This window comes from Neolamprologus multifasciatus, chromosome 3 (assembly GCF_963576455.1).
Source record: "Neolamprologus multifasciatus chromosome 3, fNeoMul1.2, whole genome shotgun sequence".
Lineage (NCBI taxonomy): Eukaryota > Metazoa > Chordata > Actinopteri > Cichliformes > Cichlidae > Neolamprologus > Neolamprologus multifasciatus.
This window is the reverse complement of record NC_140441.1, coordinates 31700012-31726331: the sequence shown is the minus strand read 5'-3', so window position 1 is coordinate 31726331 and position 26320 is coordinate 31700012. Positions and strand designations below refer to the sequence as shown.

General features: G+C 39.8%; 2 protein-coding genes and 1 non-coding gene across 10 annotated transcripts in view; 1 reads left to right on the top strand and 2 right to left on the bottom strand.

Moving 5' to 3' along the window:
• The window catches only part of dysf (dysferlin, limb girdle muscular dystrophy 2B (autosomal recessive)), a 103707-nt gene extending 91481 nt beyond the window's left edge, over positions 1–12226 (bottom strand). For 2 of the 6 annotated variants that reach the window (XM_085147408.1, XM_085147399.1), the window contains exon 1: positions 11563–12225. In XM_085147408.1, the coding sequence (XP_085003534.1) occupies positions 11563–11650 (88 nt within the window). In that variant the 5' untranslated portion in view covers positions 11651–12225. Of the gene's footprint in view, positions 1–1549; positions 5152–11562 lie in introns of those variants that run through there. The other 4 variants (XM_085147380.1, XM_085147389.1, XM_085147425.1 and 1 more) reach the window with 4 other exon arrangements.
• Positions 12227–14139: 1913 nt separating this feature from the next.
• On the bottom strand, positions 14140–14213 carry trnan-guu (transfer RNA asparagine (anticodon GUU)). The gene has a single exon. It is a non-coding gene; the product is annotated as a tRNA-Asn (tRNA).
• A 1963-nt stretch (positions 14214–16176) lies between these two features.
• Positions 16177–26320, top strand: part of adhfe1 (alcohol dehydrogenase iron containing 1) — a 41554-nt gene continuing 31410 nt past the window's right edge. The window contains exons 1-13 of one of the 3 annotated variants that reach the window (XR_014872518.1): positions 16177–16286; positions 17102–17139; positions 17257–17306; positions 18408–18461; positions 18617–18771; positions 19112–19308; positions 19378–19455; positions 19644–19749; positions 19967–20119; positions 20199–20297; positions 21008–21086; positions 25061–25157; positions 25637–25794. Coding sequence is in view for 2 of the 3 variants with exons in the window: in XM_085152393.1 (XP_085008519.1) it covers positions 16234–16286; positions 17102–17139; positions 17257–17306; positions 18408–18461; positions 18617–18771; positions 19112–19308; positions 19378–19455; positions 19644–19749; positions 19967–20119; positions 20199–20297; positions 21008–21086; positions 25061–25157; positions 25637–25710 (1233 nt within the window). In the remaining variant the exon portion in view is untranslated. Of the gene's footprint in view, positions 16287–17101; positions 17140–17256; positions 17307–18407; positions 18462–18616; positions 18772–19111; positions 19309–19377; positions 19456–19643; positions 19750–19966; positions 20120–20198; positions 20298–21007; positions 21087–25060; positions 25158–25636; positions 25992–26320 lie in introns of those variants that run through there. The other 2 variants (XM_085152393.1, XM_085152403.1) reach the window with 2 other exon arrangements.

The window sequence follows — 26320 nt, the reverse complement described above, 5'->3', positions numbered from 1 at the left end:
TTATTAAACCCTGAAAGAGACTTACACTAGTCTTTGTTAAAAGTGGGCTGTTGATCTGTGCACTCAATTTAAAATTAGCAATAGATTGAGGTAAGACGACGATACAAGTATTTGTGTGATGGCACGAAAAAACTGTTAGGACAAAGGCAGGAAGTAGAAAGCAGAGCTCTCTTCATAAAGGAGGCAGATACTGAGTCATGGAAAGTAGGCCTACAGGAAAATCAAATCGGAAAACAGGAATGCCGCTGAGGCAAAATAGCTAAGAGCTCATTTATTGTCACTGATTGTGACATCACCACAGCCCTGTCACCATGTATAATGGAGAAGAGGGCGTGTCCCACATGCTGCAGTATTCTACTGAACAATAGGTGTCGCCAACCAGAAAGAAATCTATGAGCGCTGGTACAAGAGTAGAAAAAGATTTATTTTGTTTGTTTTCTCCATCTTTTTTAGGTGTTGCAACATCTCCCTCTCTATAAACTGGGAATCTTTGACCTTCTGCACTGATCCAATATTGAAATCATGGCAAAAACCAACAGGATCATGACATGACAATCCAAAACTTTGTTTGTTTACTTTGTTGCGTTCTAGGTATTTTCTGATTTTAAACCATCACAAAGTCTAAACTGGAGGCTGCAGTTCTGGCTTTAAGTCCTGAATAAATAATAAAAGGTGATTTCAAGCAACTTATATTTGAGTGTTCAAAAGTGCACTCTGTTCATCTGTACGTAGCGTTTTCAGTGGGAGAAACGTTTCGTCACTCATCCAAGTAACTTCTTCAATCTCAGCTGACTGCAGGTTTCCCCAATCTTATAAACAGTAATGCATGAAACTAGCACCACTGAATGAACAATGGGCTGGGAGGTCAGTTTCTAAATCATGATTATGCAAATTCTCATGACCATTGATCAACAACCACTGATCAAAGACAGCTGAATGAATGGGACCTCCCAGCCCATTGTTCATTCAGTGATGCTAAATATTGAGAAATAGCACATAAATGGCTAAGACATTTTCCATTCAAAAGCATTTGCCTCAACTCCCAGCATTTCATCATTCTTGGATAAAAACTGTGTACAATAGCTGCAGTGAAATGTCTAGTTCATTCATCCAGACACACAGACTCAAGAATTGTGTGTCTTTCATTCGAAACTCAACTTGGACATCAGCAATACTACAATCAACTCAATGTCTGTTATTTCTACAGTAACATAATTTTACAAATTACATATATGACACCTTAATTTTCAAGTCAAATGAAGTAAAAAAAGCACAACAAACACACGCACGCGCACACACACACACACACACACACACACACACACACACACACACACACACACACACACACACACACACACACTGGAATCAGCTTGAGCTTTCAGCAGCCAAAGAAACAGATATTTCCAAAAACCAAAGAACAAGCTAAGAGAACTGAAACAGTTTTATTTTGAACACGTTACTTGATATTTTTAACAGGCAACTTTCCAAGTTGATCCTATTATTCCCTGACTTTATGCATGCCCTGAACGTCCCATAATCCTCTTACCTCTGAAAATGACACTGGCCTGAGGGTCAGAGTGTTTCAAGTTGTTTGCCCGCTGAATAATACAGCGTAACATGTTGAACACAGCACGATCCTGAAAGCTGAAAGGCTGTAAAAACTCACTCAGAAAGGAAAAAATCAAATCCCGCTGTCACAGGGTTAATATAAGGGGGATCCAGTGCCAAAAGAACCGCTGATTACATGACTACAGGAAGTTTGTAATGATAACAACCAAAGCAGTAACGGCAAAAAAGTCACAAGGTAAAGACCAAAAAGAAGAGATAAATCAATCAGTAACTTATTTCCTTATTTGCCAAAAAGTGATGACCAAAAACATGAAAGAAAAATAGTCAGAAAGATGAATGAAAATCCAGAAAAATCAGAAAGGAAAATATCCTCAGATAGCTTCTCCACATTGCCTCACAACATCTCCCTCTTTCAGTAACTACAAAATAAAAGCTCTTCTTCTCAGTCGGAGATGTCTCTTTCTTCTCACTGTAACACTCCCGGAGGGAAAGAGGGCAGTGAGCAAATATGTCAGGAACCCAACAACCAAAGGAAATCTCAACATTTCCTGTGCTCTTTTCCTCTCGTCTTCTGGTTATTTCCTTGTCTTGCCCAAATATTTTCCTGCACACCTCTTTCACTTCAGTCACTCTCTTAATCCCTTTATTTGCTTCCATCTCTCTCATGTTTTCAGTAAACTGTCACCTTTGCTAAAACCAACAGTTCTTATGGAATTTGGAACAATGTTCTGGATTTCCTTCAAAATCCTAGAAAATTAACTGGCATATAATTCCAGGAGTTTCAGTGGCTTTTGTTTAGTTAGATTTATCAATTCAAAATTGGCATTTTCTTGTACAAAGACACGATCTTAATTGGTTGAAATGATCAACTAGGGTCTATGTGTGCCCTTCGCAGCGAAATCAGGTTGAAAAATCCGAAAGTTTTAGTTGCACTGAGATAAGTTGTGGAACATTTATTTAAGGTTAATTTAAATATTCTGTCAGAAAAATGTAGGCTAGCTGCAGCAGAGTTGAAGAGTTGTGAGCCTTAACTCTAAGACACATAAATTCCAGTGCCAGCTAGATGCACAGGGAGATAGCACCACCTGCAGATGTAAAGTGGGGGACACACATACCCCAAATTTTTAAAATTTGGAATAAAGTGAGTGTGGTTCAGGAAAACCTGAATCACCTTCCAATAAGTTATTCCTCATAATGTAAACATTATACTGAAATGTTTTGAAAAAAATATGAGGTGTTGAGCAATAAAACAATAAGAAATATTGGTAATCTATGAGTCACTTGTTAATAAAAGGGTCCTACAAGCTGTCGTGCAACTAGTTCATGGGTTTGTTTTTTAATGAAAGGTTTTTAACACAAGCTTTACAATATTTATAATTGATTCCTAAAATGATATTTTATGAAAAGTGGTGAGAAAATAAACTAGTCATCTGCATGAGAAGTACTAACAGAAGTAGGCTGTCAGTATGCTTCTTATTCAGTAACTGAAAGGGGCGCCGTTTCATCTGATTTCTCAGGATACTTACAAAATTTCACCCTCTGATTAAATGTTGAAAATTGCCAGAGTGTATCCATGCTGCTGTTTAATCAATGTTATACTTTATGTCCAAAATGTTTTCATCTTACATCAGTTCTTCTTTATATTGTAATTGTAACTTGTTGTTGTTGTTGTGATTTCTTTTACTTTGGGGCATCTCTGTCTGCCTTCAGTCTCAACTCAGTGTGTCCCATGTGAAGTCAATTTCTCTTTGATCCTTTAAGATAACTTTGGATCTTTGAAGCTGATTATACGCAATCTTAAAAGTTGATAAGTTCAAGTACAAACTACTCAAGAGCAGCTAGTTACACCAGTGTGTTTATTATCTGTACTTAAGGCCTAGAGACCAGTCAGCAACCCCTTTAAGCCAATTCTTACTAGGCAAAAAAAATATGTATGTCCTGACCGGTTGGCAAGCATGTGCTTAAGGTTGCTATGAAACCTTTGGTTTCAGTCACATGACCCTAGAGTTCACACAGTGGTCCCCTGACAACCATAGGGAAAAATGTCTATTCCCCAAATTACTGGTTATTGTTTGCTTGACATTGCTATCTTTTACAGGACAAATGTACTTTTTTTTGTTTTTAAATGAAAATTATGGGTGTGAATCTGCTACCCTTTTTGCAGACATCACCACCTAGGAACTGTCAGCAACCACACACCAACCGGTCATTCAATTTGTTTATCCCTAAGGATGTGTGGTTGATGCCGGTTGCCAACAGGTCTCTAGGCCTTTTTGACAGAATCCTTAGGAAAGTAGAAAAATTCAATTTAAACAAACAAATAAGACTTTACTTATCAGCATGTATCCAAGAAAGTGTCATGATCTGCAGCAGCAGATTGAGTGGAGCAGCGAGAGGACCCAAATGCAGATGCGTAGAGACTGCGTTTATTCAGGCTGACAGGCAAAACAGTATAAAAATAGGAAAATCAGATTGAATGACGAACTAATCAAGAAACACTGAACTGGGAAAACCGGGACCCCTGGCCCACCAGGATCATAGCCACACAGATGTAGATGAACAGACTCACTGACAAAAAAAAAACAGAGGAAAATAGAGACAATATATACACTGATGAGTGATCAGGAAGATCAGGGAACACATTTGAACACAGCGTGAACAAATTGGTCGTAATTAGACAGAGGAAGCAAAACTGAACATAACACACAAGAGACAAAAACTGTCAAAATAAAACAGGAAGTAGCACAAACACCGACACTAAGATGAGGTTAAACAAACATGCAAACACACAACCGACTCAAGAGAAAAAGGATGAAACACCCAAGAGAAGAACATGAGAACAGGTAACGAGACAGAACACAGAGACATGACTGAGATGAAGAAGAGAGAGAGCGAAAGAGAAAGAAACAGAGATGTAAATAAACACGGAGACAAGACTGACTTCCACAGGAAACACTAAGGACAGGACATGAGGAAAGGAAAACCTAAAGGAAACTAAACAACCTAAAATCATCTGAACCACAACAGATGATAATACAATCAGAAAACTCAAAAGCACAAGAAAACTAAACTAGTAAATGTAACCCATTCTTTGAGATCAACAACAATAACCAAAAAAGATTCATAAGACCAAAACACAAACACTGCGACCCAAAACCATGCCAGAAAATAAACTGCAACAACCTGCAAAGATAAAATGTTACTGAGAGTTTTGAGACCAGCACTTGAGTAAATATGAACTTTGGTACCTACAAATGTACCCAGCTGTTCAAAGAAAACAGACACAAAACTCTTTTTTTTGTGTGTGTGTAACTAATTATCACCTTTAAACATCTACATTAAACAGCTACAGCTTTTCAGTCATCTGAACCCATATTCTCAAAATAGTCCTCTCATAGTTCTCTATAGTAACATCAAATTCTCATACTTCATATCTGCTTTTTTAAATTGTATGCACCCTATATCACTATCTAAAGTAAATTTAGTAATAGATTAAACTGTCTGAACTCTGCTTTGTTACCATTATCAAACTGTAAAGAAGCTGAACACGTAAGTACAATGTAATTGAAAACTTTCTGATCTTAAATAAAATTGAAAGGAAGTTCACATATGTAGGTAAACTGTGTTGATAAACTAAGCCATGTCAGTCTGTGTCTCTTTTCCTGCAGCATCCTCTCATCTGGCCTCTGCTCACACATCTTGTTCTTCTGAGGCAGTCAGCAGATCTAATTACACTTGATTATATGATTAACTCAAACACAGTTTCAGTTTATTTTATGCGTATATAAAATTAACCTCGTACAATTCCAGCAAAATAGCTTCAGACCTGCCTTTGACCATCACTACTTAAAGAGACCAAAAAGAAAGATGATAACCTAGAATACAACATAATGAAGATCAAAAATACAGCCGACACCAGCAGGGAAAAAATACTAACTGAACTAATATGGGAGGAACACAGTGTGACACAACAAAGGAATACAGGCACGTTCATGTATTTCCACTATGACACAGCTGAAACTATTCAAGATGACAAGGGGAAGTGAAACTAAAGGCACACAACAAAGAATCAAACTAAAACTGGAAGTAACTGGCTGAAAACAAAGACAAAGGACCTCATGATGGAATCAAAACTGCACTGCTGCATTAGGTTCAAAGGTTGTGGTTTCACGTTTAAGTACTGAACTAAACCAGTTACACTATAGATCCATTAAACTACAATGCTCTTTATCAGCCAGATGTGTGATTAGCTCTCGTACCATGTTAGCCATCCTGACTTTACAATACAGTGAATGTGGTATGCTTGTCAGTTGATTTGTGTGTTATTGTAGGATCTGATTTGGTTTTGATGCATTCTCAATCATCCAGGAAAGTAAATCTCCAAAAAGTTGATTCTGTACGTCCAGATGAACAGAATCAACTTTTTGGAGATCTGATTTGGTGCAATAAAATTCCCCTTCATTCCCAGATGAAAGTCTCTAACTGCATTTTTTTCATTTCTGAGGTCCAGTCTCCTGCCTTTACACAATCCTAGACTTACTGCAGAGAAACCAGATGATGTTAGGACAGAAACGATCGAAATAATCTAATGAGCTTACACTTTCCAAGCCAGGGTATCTGTTACTATCCTCTCTTCTTCAGTAGCATTTGAGGCCTTACTGATTCAAAGAAATGATGCAGCAGTTTTTAGGAGCAGACGCAGCAGAGACAGCATTCAGCTATCAGGGGGAGCAGATGAGTTAAAGCAGAACAAGTGTCAGATACAGTGGAACCCCGACTTCCGAATACCCCATTTAACAAAAAATTCAAGTTACAAAGGCACTTAACGGCAATATTTCTTCCCGTGTTACGGCAAAATGCCCGCCTAATGAAAATCTGCTGGCTCTAATTGGCTGAGCCCAGAATGCCTACAATGCCCACAAGGCCTTCCGAATCAAGTGACAACCCCCTTGGCTTTCATACTTGTGCTTTGCTGTTCCACTTGAACGACGTATTGTTGTTGCAGTTAGCAATTAGCCTATAGCCTATCGTTCACTCAAAAGGTGCGATGAGTGCTTCGACTTACAAAAATTTTCAACTTATGAAAGAGCCTCGGGAATGAATTAATTTCGTAAGTCGGGGTTCCTCTGTATCAATGAGGAGGAGAAGCTCAAAAACAACCCGAGTGTTCAGCTGTTCGTCAATGTTTTCACTGAGCAGCCACAGAGTTTTGTCCCAACCCACCACAGTAATGACCACTTTTTCATTTGCATGCAGAGACTATATCGTATTGCAAATTTTGATAATTACACAAAGTCTGATTATGGTTTTCACCATTACTATGAGTCAGGCATAAATCTGCCAAATGGTCACATTTTAAAAACAGTGATTTCAGTGATGCATTAAAGATTGTGCAAGAACTGCATGATCCTAAGAGCATCACCTATTTTTCTCCAATAAAATTATATTGCAGATTTTATGTAAGGCAACATTTTATACTGCACAACATCAGATCCACATCTATAGAAAATATGAATTTCTGATTGACCATTTACTGCAAATTCTCTCGTCTCCAATGGTTAACTAGACATGAATTTCACCTGCAAATGTTGCGGACCTCAAGACAGGATAAACTATCTGCATGCTGGAAAATTTAACTCTTTTTTTGTGATCTATATTAGAGTATTAGAATATTTTCATTTTTTCAAGCCAAAGACTATAGAACCAAGCATCTCATCTTTTTGCTTTCAGGAAGTCATCATGCCATCACGTTTTTAAGTGTGCATAGAAGCCTGCAGTTTTGTATGTTGAAATCAGTGCTCCTCCATGTTAAAAGGAGACAGTTGAGGTTCCTCATCCATCTGTTCAGGGTGATTTCCAGACATGCAGCTGGAATATCCCATTGTAAATAAAGAACCCATAAGCCTAGGAATGTCTTGGGATCCTCTAGAAGGAACTGGAGAGTGTTGATGTCTGGAATACCCTGTTTATCCGGCATGCACCATGATCCAACTATGGATAACTAGGAGATGATGGATGGATAACTGGAAACTCACTGCTTCAAAAGAAAAAATAACTCACTTCAACTTAAGAGAGGCAAGTTACACTAACTTTATAGTTTTGAGTGACCATTACTTAAGGATTAAAACTTAAGTATCAAAGTGGCCTGTTGCTAGCCAAATCTTTAAACTGTTCTAAAACACTAAAACAAACACTAAAAACACATATGACAATATGTAGAATCAAAGTCGAAACCCAACATTAGAACCTTAACACAAATAATTATACCAGCACTACTATATTAAGAATTGTTGTTAAACGTTACAGTACCCATTAATCTTTGTGCTTCCAGTGAAAAAGTTTACTTTGCTTAGAAAAACCAAGCAGAAATTATTAAAACAAAAGAATGCACAATAACACACTGCGAGTCTAATACACTTGTTTGTCCTGAAACAGATTGCAAAGAGGACTTGCAGAAGTTGTGTGCGTGTGTGTGTGTGTGTGGCCTATATCACACAGGGAAACATTTGTGCATAGTCATAGTGTCAAGAGTTCATGACACATTTAAGACAAAACAAAAAACAAACCAAATGTTATATAAAAGCAAATAAATGAATTAAATACTTTCCTCAGCTGGGATACAAGATTAGTACCAACGTGTTTACTGTTAATTTGAACATAGACAAACGTTCCAGATACTTTAAATTTGCTCAGAGTAACAAGTTATCCAAGCTCAAAAGTCTTTTTTTGCTGAACACTTGAGCAGAATGACACAATGCTGTGGTCCTTGGTATTGCTATGTTTTATGTGTTGCAGTCCTGTTAACAGGAGTGAATACGGACTTCAGTCATTACAATCGTTTTAGTGCCTAACAGCCCTCAGTGTATAAATAGCCCTGCTGTCCCTTCAGTCTTGGTCAAAGTGTGTGTTGTGCATTGGTTATTTCCAGTGTTGGGACTAACGCGTTATTAAGTAACGCGTTACAGTAACTACGTTATTATTGTGGTAACGAGCACGGTAACTAGTTATTATGCCAAAATCAGGAACGCGTTAGTCGTTACTGGGATTTAGATAGGGTCGTTACTCGTTACTTCGTGTGGTGGCTATCGCGGAACTTCCACAGATTCAATAACATTAGCAAGTGTTGGAGGCCAGCAGGTGGAAGAGAAGGAAAAGAGACCCGAGGCGGCCGCCGGTCCAAGTGTGAACTGAACTTCAGGTAAGAAGTTATGACCTGCAGTCTATCTGGGTCAGATATAAACCAAGTTTAGGTGGAGTTTATTTTTGTTATTCTGACTTTTTCCGTACTGCGTACTAGCTAGCATGACGGAGTTTCTATACAGCTGGGTGGGTGCTATGATGTTAACGATGTTAAACTTTATTTTGTTCATAAGTTATTAGAGTTGCCAACCGTCCCGTCTGGTATTCAGAGAAAATATTACGCGTTTCTTATTGAGGTGAAAAGGAACAGTTTGTCCCGTAATTCAGCTACATTGAAAAAGGCACAAAGCTGGAGTTATTCTGTGTCTTTGCTGCACAGCTGCCTCTTCTTCTTTCATTCTCCCCCTCCCTCTCCCGTTTCTACTTCAATCATGAAAACTGATCAATGATCAGCTGATCGGCTCTCTTGTTTGTTTATCGCCCACTTTGCACCAGAAAGAGGAAACCAGCCGATGTCGCGTTAAACAACAGCAGCACGTTTAAGCTTGATCAGCTGTTGTTAGGATTTATTTAATATTAATTCCTAGTATCAGCTGATGTTTGCTGGAGCCACAGCTGCAAAAAAGCTGCTGTCATGATGTCGGTTTGTTTATCTGGTGAGAGGGAAACATGAAACCAGGAGATGTCCTTACTGAATCATCAGAGCTGAACAGGTGATGGAGATACAGGTTTACCTTTTAGGTGACATAAATGAGTTGAAGGGAAGTTATGAACTGTTTCTGAGAGACAGATAACCCCAGGATCCTTTTTAGGTAGCTGACAGCTGGTAACTGTGCAGGAGCAGAGCTAGCAAAGTTTTGCCAGGGGCGCCAGGTGGGGCATTAACGGGGAGAGGTGGGCACAAAGAAATACTTTTCTTTCTTATTCTCATTTAAAATGTCTAGCTTTTAAAAAATAATTATCTGAATCTTACAAAAAACGATTGATGCATATATACCATCAAAACAGTGAACATCACTGTCACAACAGCGTTTGTTTTCATTCAAAGGCTTTATGATTTTTCCTATAATGGAAAAATGTCAAAATGCCCAGGCCGATTTTTTGTCCCCGTCCAGCCCTGTATGCAGCTCATCTGCAGTCTGGTGTTACCTACATCTTCCTATTCAGAAGGCAGAATTTCCGAGTTCTGAGTACAATCAAAGCACCACGACTGCAGTTTTTTGTGTTGGATGTAAAAGGCGCACATGACACTGTGACGTAGGCTAGAATCATGGCAGCAGTCAATGACGGTCCAGGCGTGGGATTTCTCTCGTGGAAATATGTATTATCTTTTCCTTTCTGTTGGTAGGTGGCACAGTGCACTTGTGGCAAGTAAGCAAGCTAGAAGACTGGCAAAGTTATGGAAGCAACACATTAACAAGAGAATTCTGAGTAAAACCAAAGTTACTTTCCCTAGTAACTAGTTACTTTGAAAGTAACGAGTAACTTGAAGTAACTGAGTTACTTTTGATAGAAGTAACTAGTAATGTAACTAAGTTACTATTTTAAAGTAACTTACCCAACACTGGTTATTTCTGGATTTGAGTTTTGCATTTTCTTTTTTGGGGCTTTAAATGAATCCTTCATGAACTGGTTTTATTATTTTTAAGTGTGCCTCCAGTGTCCTGAAATTAGATCGAAACTTCTGTACTCCACACCATTTTGGCACAAAGTACAAAAATGTACAGATTTGAAGTCAGGTTACATCTGAATGCTCTGCAGCTAAACATCAAGCTCTTTGAAATGACCTGTAGGCACATAGAAAAGTGTGATCCAAAAGAGATCCATGGAAAACTCTACATATCTTGAATCTACATTAATTAATTCTCAAATAATACAAATGTTTCAGAATAATAGGACAGAATAATAATTATGATAATGGTTAGCAATTCCAAACCTTAGCATGCTACTTAGCATCTGCTAATCACAACTAAATAATGTTTACAGACGATACCGGACGAAATGTTGCTGGTATGTGGTTATAAACCTGAGGCCTGTGGAAGTAAAATGCACTCTACTTTAACTTACAATTGAAGTTTCAGATTTCAGTTCAGGTTTCAGGCTCAGGGTTCAGTTCCTCTACTTAAAGATAACAGCTAACAGTAACAACATTAGCATACAGGCCTTTAATGTTTACCAAAGTTTTTAAACTTGTTAGAAGGTAAGCTAGAATTTGCTCAATAAATTAAACCAATTTATTGGACAGTTGAAATGTTGCAGTGATCTATTATAATTCATCCTAAGGGGGGAAGTAAATGAGTGGATTAAATTTCAAGATTATCAGCCCAACGGCTATCACGACAGATCACTCATAACCACAAATGGCAATTTCATGTGAGCACAAAAGAGACAGTCAGACATTTGTCATGTACAAGAATAACTTCTTTGTTTTATGTAGACCATGACTGTGTGAAATCTCAGTTCATTTAACAAGATTAATTTTTTTTATCAGGTCACCTAAATATAAGAACCTGGATGTTACTTTAAATTGAAGTGTAAACTGAAGCTGTAATTGAAGCCGAGCGAGGAAGCGCCTCATAAGATAAACTCTGCTGAAAGACTGCAGGTATCTATAAACACAGAAGTGCTTTACTGGAAACACAGTCGGCATACTTTCTGGACTGCTTTAACTCTTCGTGTTGCTCACATCCTCATCTCCCCTCTCTCCCTCTTCCTCTAGGTCTGTCTCTTTTTCCTGTAAGCTCTTCTTTCTCTGCCCCACCCCATGAAAGATAATCAGAGGTCACTTTCAAATAATAACTTCTCAACTGTTTTTTTTCCCTTCAGGCCTCCTGAACAAGCCGTCCATACCTTCATAGGTGACGCTGCAGTAGGCATCACTGATGTCATCGTCCGGCGTTTGCAACCGCTCTGCACACAGAATGAACACGCGTAGCATGGCTCACACACACACACACACACACACACACACAGCTATCAAATCCGAGCAAGAAGCACACTGTGATCCATATGAGGGTGACAATATAGAAAACGTATCCTTAAAATAAAAAGAGATCCATGGCAGTGAAAGAGAGAGGGTGAAATGAGGATAAGAGACACAAGTCAGAACTGAGAGAGCGAGTGGTCTATCTGCAGCTCTCAGCTGTCTCCCTCACTCCCCACAAACGCGAGACAAACGTAGCACAGACCATAGTGCACTATAGCTGACTCATACACACACACACACACACACACACACACACACACACAAGCCTGTTCAGCTATCTTAGTGAGGACCTTCATTGACATAATGCTTTCCCTAGCCCCTTACCCTAAACCTAACCATAACCTAATTGTAACCCTGACACTAAAACCACATTTTGAGCCTCAAAAAGGCCTTCAAACTTGTGAGGACCGGTGAGTGTGTCCTCACAAGTGACTGTTGGTTCTCACAAGTATAGTACAATGCAGATTTCGATCTTCACAAAGATAGCTAGACAGTAACACACACACACTGTCCTTTCAATCACAGCTGGCTTAAAGGGCCAGTAAGGCACACAAACACACACACTTATGCACACACACACAAACACAATGGCCTTTAGTTTTTTTTACCTCAACAAAATCAGCATTCAAACACTGCCAACTTAAACCAACACATGGGCGGCTAGAAAATGTGCCAGTCGATGCAGATGCAACAAAGCAAAGTGTAGTACAATCAAAGACGATCTTTGAAGGTGGTGTAGTTGCTGGGTTCACTGTCACAATCTGTGGATTTCCCATGAATTACCTAAGGTAAATGTCAAAAATAGCACAGTTTGACAAGCATAAAACAACAGCGCTGTGCCAACAAGGTGATTCCTAAAATGCAGTTAGCCAAAGATTGGCATGCCATTTTTAAGGAAGAGAGACTGAGAATAAGGCTGAGGTGTGCCAAATTACTCCATTGAACCAACTTCAAAACCAACTCGAAAAACCATCTGACCTTATTGAGTAATAAGTCCAAATTAGAACGCTTTGGTTCATATCATCAGGAATTTCAAATGTGTGTGTATATGTATATATGTATATATGTGTATATATATATATATAGAGAGAGAGAGAGAGAGAGAGAGAGAGGGAGAGAGAGAGAGAATTTTTCTGACTATTTCAGAAAATAACCATGCAAAATTATGTTTCCACTTACGTTTTAATGCAGAAATGCAATTAAGAAAAATCAGTCAATCAATTTCCTAGTTTCCGCTTGTCTGGGTCTTGGGGGTAGCAGTGTAAGAAAACATGACCAGACCTTCTTCTAAGGGGACACCAAAGTGTTTGGAATGAGTGATGAAGATATTGGGATTAGATAAATGCACTTTTAAATTCCAAATAAAGTCAGACTAAGAATGAGTGTGATACTTTACACCATGCATAAATTATCATTGAGTCAAACACTAAATATTGTTCGACTCAGTGAACAGAATCACAATGCAATCTAGACGTTAAGACTCTTCATGTGACTGGCTTCATTCCAGTCTCTGCCTCGCATGACTAAAGTTTTACCAACTCACAAATGAGAGAAGGCAGCAAAGGAATTTGAACTTGGGACTTTTTGGAATTTGCTTCTCTTCTACCAGCTAAACCTTCAGCAGAAGCTTATATATAATGCAGTAAATAATAAAACTATATGAGAAAACCCTGCATATGTTCAGTAATGGGGTCAAGCTGCAAACAGACATGGGGGGATTTTGTTTATCTTCTATTTATAGTTTTACCCACTGCGCTGCAGTCATCTACACATTTAGAGTGAGCATGTAGAGAGCTTACGGGAAGCATGCTGACTTGAGGGAGCAGGGATAAAAATAATTTGTGTGTGTATGCGTGTGTGTACTGCTGTGAATGTTTCTAATCTGTTAACGACACTGTGTGCATCACCCAACATCTTCAATCACTTTAATTAGAAGATATTGGTCCTATAAATGCTCCTCTCTCCGGAGAGGCTGACATAATTAGATTTTCTCCCACATTGTTATTTGTTTATTTGTATAACATAAAAAGATGTATTTACATTTTGATTGGAAAATGGAGCAGCTGAGCCGCTGTGTATGCTTGACTTTCCTTCTGTTTAAGAACATTTCTTTAGACAGCTGAAAGTAACGGTAGGCCTTTGTGACTATAGGAGTATCATTCTCACTTTGCAAGAATCAAATCCTGGATAAACCTGTTATGTCAAGAAGTGGCTTTGAATTAGTGATTAGTAGTGATCTGTTACTTATGCTATTCTCACAGAAAGCTAAATTAGATGATCTAAGAGTTTTACTTAGTTAATCAGATGAACTCAGAGAAAACACAATATTAGACAACTTTTGTGCCAGCAATTAATTTCCAACCAAACAGGACGTATCTGTGTTATCGCAAAGCTGTTTGGCTTGCTTTTAATGCCTATCTAACATTTATAGCAAAAACTTCCGTCCCTGGGTGGGCTCGAACCACCAACCTTTCGGTTAACAGCCGAACGCGCTAACCGATTGCGCCACAGAGACCATGCTGTCACAAATATTCCGCACGACAAACTCTGTCTGTTTTTTAATTAACAGCGACATAATTTCATCTGTACCCTTGTGTGTGAACCTCACATTGCCTGTTCTCCAGGAAAACGTTGGAAAACAGGAGACCTCTGTTTGCTCAGATTTTTAAAATTGTGTTTTGCACATTTCGTTTATGCAAAATAAAACTGGAATTTCGCCCGCACATTTGCACCTGTACTGGGGGCACACAGACGTGCACATACGGGACATACACATTTGTGCTAAACACAACATAATAACATGACATAACTTGATAACATGAACAGACTACATGAAGAAACCCTGACGCAAAATTGCGAGGGCTCGTACGGGATTTGAACCTGAGACCCAGCCGTAGCGAGACTCATACCCCAACGCAGAGGTGTGACGCCAATGATAGTGTGAAAGGAAGCATATGATGAGCTGTGGCGACCCCTACAGCGAAAGACGATGAACAGCACTTGATCCACATAAGTTTCTACCTTTTAAAAGCCAGACAGATGAAGGATAGAGCAGTGTCTTTGATTCTGGAGAATATGACAAGTAACGTCCCATTTCATCCAGCGCTGATTCATAGGTAACAGGATTGAGTCCGGTATTTGAACCCAGGACCTCTCACACCCACAGCAACAACCATGGACACTAATGAATGAGCATCCTAGTGAAGCTGAGTAGAAAACTTCACTAGTAGTGACACTATAACAAGCCACTTTGTGATACAAAGCAAAGTCCATCAGAAGAGAAACTTGTTTAAGTGTTACTTCAACTCAATTGCAGCTAATGGAGTAAAATGCAGTACTGACTGTAAACAGAGATGTTATGGTGGGCAGCTAGAAACAATAGGTGTGAATGAGCAAGCCTAAATACAGAAGAGGCTGAAGGCTGCTAGTTTGAGTCCCTGTTCTGATACATCATCACTACAACGCATCACTCTTTGTGTTTCTTTGATTTATTGTTAAAAAAGAGAAAAGGGGAAAATATCCTGAATGTGATTTAATACATGTATCTAAAAATAAGTCCTCTGTGCTGCTGCATGCTGATGAGAATTAAAACCAATATTCGTACATTCACTTCAGCTTCAGGTTCCTGGAGGTCAACTTTACAGAGCATCCTAACAACTTCCATGACTGTCCGGTATGGTAGTCGCACCAAAAGTGACAAAAAGGCCCTCCAGCGTGTTGTGGAAACAGGACAAAACATAGTCAGCTAACAGCTGGCATCTCTGGGTCATCTTTACACCACTTGTGTGAAGAGGGCTGGGCGAATCCATGAAGATGGTACACACCCAGGACACCATTTGTTCACGCTGCTTCCATTTTTAAAAACTAGCCAAAATACACACAAACGGACTGAAACACAACTTGTTCCCTAGGACTGTAGCACCCCTGAACCTGACACCGCAGCACCTATGTACCACCCTCATGTGCAACAGTCTTCTGCCCAATCCCACATCCTATCCCTTGCCCACGTAACTACTACAGTTTATAATATGTAAATAAAGTTCACTTTGTACTCCTCAACTGCAAACAACTAAAAGCCTCAGGATATACATAAAATATGTATACACATGGCCTGCAGATACCTCATGTTCAGTCCATGCACATGATTTTTCTTCTTATATCTATTTCTTACTGGGTATTTGTAAATTTGTGAATGTAATGTAATGTGTGAAGCATATACACGTATTAAACATTTTACTTTCTCATACACAGTAAATTATATCTAAACATTGTAATTTATATTTATATTCATATCAGTATTTTTGTGTTAAAGTTTTTTGTACCATGTGAGGAATTATTGCCTTGATTTCATTATTTTGTCATAATAATACTAATACTAATAATAATAATATTAATGACAGCCCAACGGGTGTTTTCTACGTCTGTCCTCGTGCTTCTAATGTGTCTGAGCGGCCTTTATTGTGAAAATCAGAGGCGGAAGCAACCTGTTGACCGGGGTCGGCTGCTCGTTGCAGAGGGTCATTCACATCTTGGACATGGCGGGTCGGGACCGGGTCGTTCACCTGCTTAGGCAACTCGAGCGCGCGGCGTAAGTTAAATTCGAACCGGAAATAGATTCATCCAGACTGAAAAGAACTGTTACTGGTTTCCTTCGAGGGGCGGAGACTGAGTGTGCCAGAGTCCGCTCAAAGATAACAGAGTTTTTGAGTTTTCCGGTTAAAGTTCAGTTTTATTGAGGGAAGAGCTCAGGAGGCCACACGTTCTGGATCAGAGGAGAGTTCTTTAAAATCCGGCTCACCTGTGGAAAAACATGTTTCACTAAAAGATTTTTTTAAATTAAAACTCCTAGTCACCTGTGGTCAAATGTGACTCCATACATTTCCGATAAAAAAAAAAAAAGTGAAATTTGAGTGATTTCTGGGAGCATATGTGACCAGGTACAGGTGTAAAGCTGCACCTGGAATATCTAATGCTTTTAGAGCCCCTTTCACATTCTCTCATGTAAATTGTCAGTGCATCCTCACATTTTGCACAGTTTCTAACAGCTTGACGTCTAATGCTCGCTCTGATATCGTTGTGTTGGTGTTGTTCCTGAATCAACAAAACTAATCTTTGTCCAGGTTCAACATTGCAAATGACCAATCACATTGTAGTGGAGTCATAGGACGTGGAAACATCGTGACACTAACATAAAAACCTAATGGTTTCCTTTTTGGATGTTTTTATGAGTGGACATCGGCAGTTTGGGTTAAAATACTGAACTGATCTTTGTCAGGTTGGAGGAAGAATGACAAGGAAATGCTTCCTGTGCATGAGATGTTCAGGAGCTACTGCAACAAGTCAACTGCTGAACCTTCTCTAAATGTGCAGATTTGTGACATGACTTCTGCTCTGTGTGAACAGGTGCAGATGTCCTGCTCACTCCAACACCTTCCACCAGGGTAACCTGCACTCATCTACAAATCATTCATGTATTCATCAGAGTCTCTGAAAAGGCAGACAAGTGCATCCTGATCAATGTGGATACGTAACTGATGGCTTGATTTCTATCTCTGCAGGTGTCAGAGCGGCACCCTGCACCGTCCGGAAAACTGACTATGCCTTTGAGGTAACGTCACACCAGACTCTTTTTAATAGGTGTCTAATTTAAGAAGTTCAGCTTGAAGGCTGTTAGGAGATGTAAATCATTAATGTGTGTCAGCTCAGAGTTCAGCTCACATTCACACATTCAAATGAAGCTTCTTTCATTTTTTTTAATCAACTGATGGATTCAACCAACCACAGAATGAGAACTTAAAGTTTTGAATGTTTTCCTGGATTCATCTGCAGAAGTAGCTAAAACTGTCAGCTCTCCAAACTGAGCTCCTCACTTTTCTAACACCCACAAAGTAGTTCCTTTAGTCTGTGGGATTGCTCTGAAAATGCACTGAATTTTATTTGACGCTTTGACCTGTACAAATACAGGAGAGACTAAAAATCAAAGCAGCATAAAAGCTGCAGTTCTTCTAACATCCAGCAGAGGGTTCAAGGAGTAACTTAGTCCCCATAGACTTCAATGTTGACATGTCCAACTTTCCAGCAGAAATAGTCCCAACATGTTTACACAGCTTATTTTAGTACAAACTTTGCGGCTCGCATGTTATATATGGATCTGCTGATCTAGAACTAACTCCCAAACCACCATATCTGTATTTCCTGTGGTGCATTAACGGGAACTGACACCTGTAACCTCCACCTACAGACTGTTGAGGTTGTCAAAAATTCCAAGTTTTGAGTTTGTATAAGTTCTTTGATGCTGCTCATCTCATCTTTGTTTCATGCAAAGTCTGCACAGTGGCATTTTTACCCCTTAGCCGTAAAAGGCTGATGGGGTATTATTGGCACCCTGTTGGACAGGTCATGGCATAGACCCACAAGTTTGTGAACACAGTAACTCAAGAATGAGGCGATATAGGATTTTCAGATTGATACTAGAGGTGCATCTATCTTGGATAAATGCGTAAGGTCACTGGGTCATAAGGATTTCTGTGAGTGAGGTAACAATCCTCAACTTTATGTGTACCACCATCAGTCTTGACTTGCTCGTCTTTGTGTGGACAGTCTTTACCCCAATGAAAAACAGACTGATAAACTACACACTTATATCCCTTTTTCCATTAGCACCTACTCAGGTAGGTACTGCACTCACTTTTCTTTTTATTTCCTTCAGATGGCGAGTTCCAACATCCGCTATGGAGAAGGAGTCAGCAAAGAGATCGGCATGGTAACCATCTTCATCCTCCTCATTGCTGTCATCTGATGATCAGATAGGAATTTTTCTTTCTTCTTTTAATGTGATGCATTGAGAAGGAGTGACCAATGTGGCTCTCTGTGTTGTCCTTCCTATCATTGTGGCTGTTCGCTGTTCTCTGCGTGCAGGACCTGCAGAACCTCGGCGCAAAAAACGTCTGCGTGATGACAGACAGGAACTTGTCCCAACTTCCTCCAATGAAGGCTGTTCTGGAGTCTCTAGTGAAAAACGGAGTCAAGTACAAAGTCTATGACAATGTCCGCGTCGAGCCAACGGACTCCAGGTGCATTCAATGAGGTCGCTGTCACAAGTAACGGTCTGATTAATGATTGCCTGTCAGATGAAGAGAAAAAAACATGTCTTTGTGTCCAAAATGTCTCATCAGAGAGGAGAGAAGAAAGTTCATCAGAGCCAGGCTTTTTCCTGGCTCTGAGTCTGCTCACATACCTACATAGGGGCGTTTCACAGGGTCACATGACTCTTCCTCCGCACAGAATGAACCGTGTGCACATCAGAGTGCTGAAATACTTAAGCAGTGTGTTAATGGCAGACAATCAGTAAGTAAATGAATAAGTTAATTTATCAGATGAAATGACCTCAGCTTGATCTCTGCTGAATTTCAGCTTTAAAGATGCCATCTCCTTTGCTAAAAACCACACCTTTGATGTGTTTGTGGCGGTGGGCGGTGGCTCAGTGATCGACACGTGTAAAGCGGCCAATCTGTACGCGTGTCACCCCGATGCCGACTTCCTGGACTTTGTCAATGCTCCGATTGGCAAAGGGAAGCCAGTGAGTGGAGCTGTGAAACCGCTGATTGCAGGTATAACGCGTCCCACTTTTTTTCCTTCTTCCTCCATCTTTGTGGCTAACTTTGGGTTTTTGTGTCCAGTTCCCACAACTGCAGGCACCGGCAGTGAGACCACAGGTGTCGCCATTTTCGACTACGAGCCCTTAAAAGCCAAAACAGGTATAAAAATAGGGATATAAAAGCATATTAGAAGTTGATTTTCCCCTTTGAGATGTTTTAGAAAGACAGTCAGTGAAGATTTAATAGAAATCATAAATCAGCCAATAGAAACCAAGCTGCGGGAGCTGTTATTCATTATCCAAGTTCTTATGATGGACCCTGAGCTGTGATTGGCTGTTTATGCTCAGGAATTGCCAGCAGAGCCATCAGACCCACACTGGGCATCGTGGACCCGACGCACACACTGAGCATGCCTGAGAGAGTCGCCGCCAACAGTGGCTTCGACGTCCTCTGGTCTGTCTGTACTTATGAAGGACATTTATTCATTTTCTGCATTTTCTGTCTTTTTTGATTCATCATCATTATTTTTGTTATCATTATATTATTAGTATTAATATAATTATTATTTGCTGTGATGGTGGCGTGTTCCCTTCATGTTTTCGTAGAGGTAGAGATACTGCCAACCTGATGTGAGACACTTCCATCACACTGATTGATCTCTGCCTTTCAGTCATGCCCTGGAGTCATACACCGCCCTGCCCTACGACCAGAGGAGCCCCTGCCCTACAAACCCCATCAACCGCCCAGCCTACCAGGGCAGCAACCCCATCAGCGATGTCTGGTCCCGCCATGCTCTCCACGTGGTTGCCAAGTACATGAAACGGTACGACCCCAACTACAACTAAAGTATATCCAACTGAATTCATTTGTAATTGAAATAAGTCTTGATTGATTGATTACAGAGCTGTGCGAGACCCTGAGGACCTGGAGGCTCGTTCCAGCATGCACCTGGCCAGCGTGTTTGCCGGGATTGGCTTTGGGAATGCCGGGGTTCATCTGTGGTAAGACTAAGACTGAGATTTCCTGTAATCCTGCATGCAGGCTGTTTGTGCTCATCAGCTGATCTTCTTTTGAAATTTGTTTAATTATTTAATTTGTTTCTATTAAACTGCAAACGTTTCCTTGAACTTCATCAGTGAGAAAGGAAATCAGGCTTTGAAGAGGGTTTTTAGCTCATTAGTTCATGGATCTCTTTCTGCAGCGTTGCAGTACAGACAGCTGATTGTGGTTTTAAAATGTCACCTGTGATTGTAGGTGTTCTTTAACACTTTGGTGACATCACATTGAAACTTTAGGGACAGTTTAAGGCCTTATTTACAGTGATGAGTGGATGAAATGCACTGAAAATGTAGAAACACCAGCAGACGATGCAGAAGAACAAACAAAAAAAAAAACAGATAACAAACCAGAAGTGTTTTTGTGGAGTCAATCATGTGATGAAAGTAACAAGCTAATGGTATACAGCTAATAGCAAACATGTATCTGCAGTATTGTATGATTCATGTGATTGAGACATACAACTTTACTGCCCCCTCCCGCAATGTGTTTTGTGTGCTTTTGTAGTGTTTTTCTATTTGCTGGACTTTTCTTATTTTGCAGTTTATTTGAGCTCTCATAGCCAACGTGCATAATTTCCTATTTGAGCTAAACTGATCCAGACCTTTGCGTGAGCGTTTCTAAATAAACCTGTTTGCGGTTCCCTCCTTTCTAGTCACGGGATGTCCTACCCCATCGCAGGAAACGTCAAGACTCACTCAGCCAAGGGTTACAACGTGGAGCACCCCCTAGTGGTGAGTGATCATTACTGGACATCACAGCTGGCAGTGACGGTCCTAGCTTGTTTGGCGCCCTGGGCGCCACACACACACACTCACACACACATAAAGCATATTAAGGATTGTACATTAATATAAAACTGTTGTCGGAACCATACTGAATTTCACCAGAGAAACACACACACACACACACACACATACACATGAAGTTAGAGAGAGTATGCATAGTATGCAAACAGCTATCAAACAGCCATCATAATACGTCATACAATGAGAACAGGACAAATCAACAATTGACAATGACTAATTAATATTAAAATCTGTAACATATTGTTTGGAGTTTAGTCTGTTACTGTTACTATTTTTACCATTTCTTCTTGGAGCAACTGTAACCCACATTATTTCCCGATTCTGATTGTTTCAGGATGACCTGCCATTATCCAATGACACATCTGCTTACCTGTATCTGTTGCTCGTTTCTCTTCCTCTTCTTTTCTATTTTTTCTAAACTGAGCACCTGATGACTTTGAACTTTTCTTGTCCATCTTCCATTGGTTTTAATTTTGCACTTCAGTATGAACATAAGTCCCCCAACTCGACGATCACCACAACTTAATAGACCTACATCTTAGTTCACAGATTTGCTTTGTCTAAGGTGTATTTCTGGAATTTTGCACAACCCAGGATTCAAATCAGGAATACACAATGGGCTTGGATTTACAACATTATGAATGAAATGTGCTCTATTTGCGCCCCAGCGTACAGAATTTCAAAAAAACATCAACAACAGCAAATTACAAGTCTGTATCATAATGTCTGGTGTCTTCGTGTTGTTGTTTTGCTTTTATTTTATTTTGCGAGCTCCAGCCAGCCAGAGAATCCCCCGCCGCCCCGTCCCCTCCTCCCTGTGACACAAGCAACAGTCGCACCTTGCAAACGGAGGGCGCCCAAACTCCCAGCTAATGGGACCGCGGTCAAGTGAGCCCTCACTTACGAAGTCACAGTCAAGCTAGCCGCAGTAGAAAGCCGATCGGTACCTATGCCATTCCCAATATGCGCTGGCTGATGTCGGGGCAGCATGAGTACGAACAATTTTTTTTTTTTACTTTTTTTTTTTTTTTTTTTTTGCCGATGCCCGTGATGCCGCCCCCCACCACGATGCCGCCCCGGGCAACCGCCCATGTCGCCCGTATCAAAAACCGCTACTGACAGCTGGCACTGCAAACAGATGTTCTTGGCTGAGATTAGAGATGGACCGATCCGATATTACGTATTGGTATCGGTCCGATACTGACCCAAATTACTGGATCGGATATCGGCGAGAAATAAAAAATGTATATCCGATCCATTAAATATCAGAAAAGCACCTCACAAAACTTGCTACACGGCGTAACTCGGCTCATAACCTTAGCACGTCGCAGCAGTATGCGTCACTGATAGAGCCGCTGTGTGTATTTGTAGCCTTGCTAGCAAACCAGCATTTCATCTCCGAGGAAGTTTTCCCAGAGAGAAGTAAAGCAAGTGTGTAAGTTCATCTCTGAATGTTTGTAAAGCATTCCCACGTTAAGCTTAACAACAGATATATGGAGCGACTGCCTCTCTCTCTCTTTCTCCTGCTGCTACTTCGATCGTGAAACTGCTTAATGATCAGCTGATCGGCTTTTCTGTCGCGAGTCCGTCTCTCTTCTTAGTTTTTGGCCCACTTTGCACCAGAAAGAGGAAACCAGCGGCTGAACAACAGCAGCACGTTTAAGCTTGATAAGCTGTTGTTAGAATTTATTTAATATTACTTTCTACACCAGGATCTTTTTCTACGTAACTGACGGCTGTAACTGTGCAGGGGCGGATCTAGCAAAGTTTAGCCAGGGGGGGCCGATAGGGCATGAACAGGGAAAAGGGGGCACAAAGACATACTTTCTTTCTTATTCTCATTTAAAATGTCGAGCTTTTAATAAATAATTATCTGAATCTTACACCCAAAGTTTTAATCTGATGTAAAATATATAGAAGTCCATTACTGTATATAATAACTGTTAAGTCTAATATACCCTAGTAAGCTATACTACTTTTTCCTTTGGGAAGATACCATCTGTGCAGTCTGCAGTTCTGTTGAAGAAAGATGTTGAATCTATTTAATTATTCTTGAAAAATAATTTCTTTCTGTGCATTTTCCCCCTGCATCAAATTAAATTTGATTACATCGATTAAGCATCATGAGCTGGAGGGTGGTTCCCTATTTTTTTTTTTTGCTGGGATGTTTGCAACCCTATTAGTTTAGGTTGCTTGATATTCTGCTAAGTACTCTTTAAAATACCAGAATAGGGAGGATGGTGCAGGTTTAAGTTTATTAGATTGATCAGTATTGCTGAACTATGAAATATTTTGTTGTATTTTTTTTTTTTTTTTTACATACAGGTATAACAGAATAGCTTTAGTGTTGTTATTTATTTAAACTTGAGTATAAACTTATACAAAATGCAGCAAGATATTAAAAAAAAACGTTTTATTGATTAAAAACACACTATATCGGATTCATATCGGTATCGGCAGAATATCCAAATTTTATGATATCGGTATCGGTATCGGACATAAAAAGTGGTATCGTGCCATCTCTAGCTGAGATCACTGGTGTAGTGCAGCTGGAGTGATGATTTTCATTTTCCAAGAGGGAAAAAAAACATTTCCATGGTTATTTATTTAGGATTTATCCAAAGCATTATTACAAACAGAACTCTGTGTGAAGCAGCTGGCCTGTACCATGAACACAACTTATCGCTGATTCTAGGCCTGAGTACATGAAGGTGCTGTTACTGTGACATGTGGACAATTGCGTGCCTTTATTTTTCTGCAGGTGCAAGTCTAACACACATCGTTCGTAGCAATAAGGTTATGGGTATTTTTTTTATAATGCAGTGCTTTAAGTTTGATTAGACATGGTGCAGCAGCTTGATTTGGTTTACTTACAGTAAAGTCAAGAATGAAGATTAAACTGTAAAAACGGCAATGAAAATATGCGTACATAGAAATGAAACAGCACCAATCTCTCCAATCAAGATGCAAGAAATCAGATTTTTCCTCAGGCTCATAAAATTGTTAATGATCCATTTTCAGTGTATGACTTATTACCCTCGGCCCCAGTAAACAGCAAGTATTTGTAAAACAAATCGCTATAAGATCTCCTTTGTCCCAACATCTATTGTACTTTGGAGTCACATCATCATGTACTTGAATGTTTTCTGGAGCTGTATTAAGGGAAACAAATTTTTACTAATTAGATAAGTAATTTACTCTTCTCGAGTTTTGGAGCTGGTTTTCACATGGAAGTGCTGCTATATTTAGTACTGTTTGGCCACGTGGAACAATAAAGTTCCTTCTTATCTTAACACAGTCACATTAACAGATGAGGTTGATACACATTTCTATCTGAAGTGTATGAGTCTAATAGAAACAAGACACTGTAGGAGAATCAAACATTTGTAAGTTACACTACAGGTACAAATTTCAGGTAAATTATTTATGTACAAACTGACCAACAAAAAAACTTGAGGTACTCTGGCATTATTATGAGGTTTTTAGTGATATTTTATTAATTACTCACATGTTGTGATGAGAATAATGCAGAATTAAAAATTCAGCAGAAATAAGTGAAGTAGAGAGATGGCAACGTTGGAAAGACTGAGAGAAAAGACACCAGAGAGGGAGAGAGCTGTGAGCAGCATGGAAGAACTGATGAGGATGGTCAGACAGATGACTTCATATTCTTAAATTCATTCTGACATTTGATCACTTTGCTTAATTAGAGCTGAATGATGGTCAAACAAGATTAGAAACAAAGGATGACTCATGCTCTGGTGCTTAAACAAAACACTACACCTCTGACTGAGATGGATGTAGGTTCCCTGAGGAACTCCACACAGAACTTGACTTTGTTTCATACTCGACCTGTGCAGCTTTTAAATAAAATGTTCTGCTGAACTTTGTGTTTTCAGTCTCACGGGCTCTCCGTTGTCCTTACGTCTCCGGCCGTCTTCAACTTCACAGCCCCGATGTGTCCGGAGCGCCACCTTGAGGCCGCAGAGGTCCTCGGTACCTGAACGCCTCACACTAGGCCATATTAGATTTAGTATAATAGAGACTGTGTGGAATGTCTACTTTATTTATCCAGCCAAACCAAAAGGTTTCCAGACTTCAATGAGCCAAATAAAATCACTCAGTTAGAAAAAAAGAAAGAAATACACTGGAGAGGAACATCCAACAACAACAGGGCACACAAACAGTGAAACATCAAACGTCCAAGACAGTCAGCGGGACCTTAAATGCCTCCATTAGAGACTTTTCAGTTATTTAAGAATATTGAAGGTATTCAAAAATAAGGTTTTTAAGGGCTCTTTGTACCTTTTTAAAGAAGTCTAAAATAGAAAAAAAAAATATTTTCTTTATTTTTTTTTTTTGCAGTAGTAGCATTTTATTTCTTCAGCTATCAATAGAAAATATCCAAATTCACCAAAACTGCCATCACTCTTTAAAAATTGTGCAGTAACAGACTTTCTCTGCGCTATGTTCAGGTGCAGATATCCGGCAGGTGAAGAGGGACGATGCAGGTGCCGTTGTGGCCGACAGGCTGCGTCAGACTCTGTAAGACCTGCATGTGGAAGATGGACTGGGAGCTGTGGGATACACCAAAGACGACATCCCGGCACTAGTGAAAGGAACTATCCCTCATGTGGGTCAGAGTCCCCCTTCATATGTGAACTCCTGGGTTAAACTGTGAATTTCTTCAGTCATCCTATATGTTTACATTAAGACATCAACCTCTTTCTTTTGATGTCACTTCTATCCCCAGTTTGCTTCCTTGTGACGATTATTCAAGACCTTAGTGCTTAGGGTGTGAGAGGTCCTGGGTTCACATCCTGGTCGAACTCAGAGGCTACTTGCTTTGTATGTTTTTCCTCAAAAACATGTGCAATTTGTTTTCTGGTTTGAATGTTAGAAGTGTATTAAACTGTCCAGACAGAGTGGAAGGCCCCGTAGTATTGTGTTTTGTCCCCATGTAATCTTTTAATGCTCGATTGTGCAAGCTATTTTTTGAGTGACATGTTCGGACTGCATTATGTGACCTTGTTATTCATAGACTTCTTTGATTCTTTGAATTAGCTGATTTCATATCTGCAAATGTGATGTAATGTGAGATAGTGAAGGACACAGGGCCAGGGTGGAGCAGGTTTAGACCTGGCCCCGTGTCCTTCACA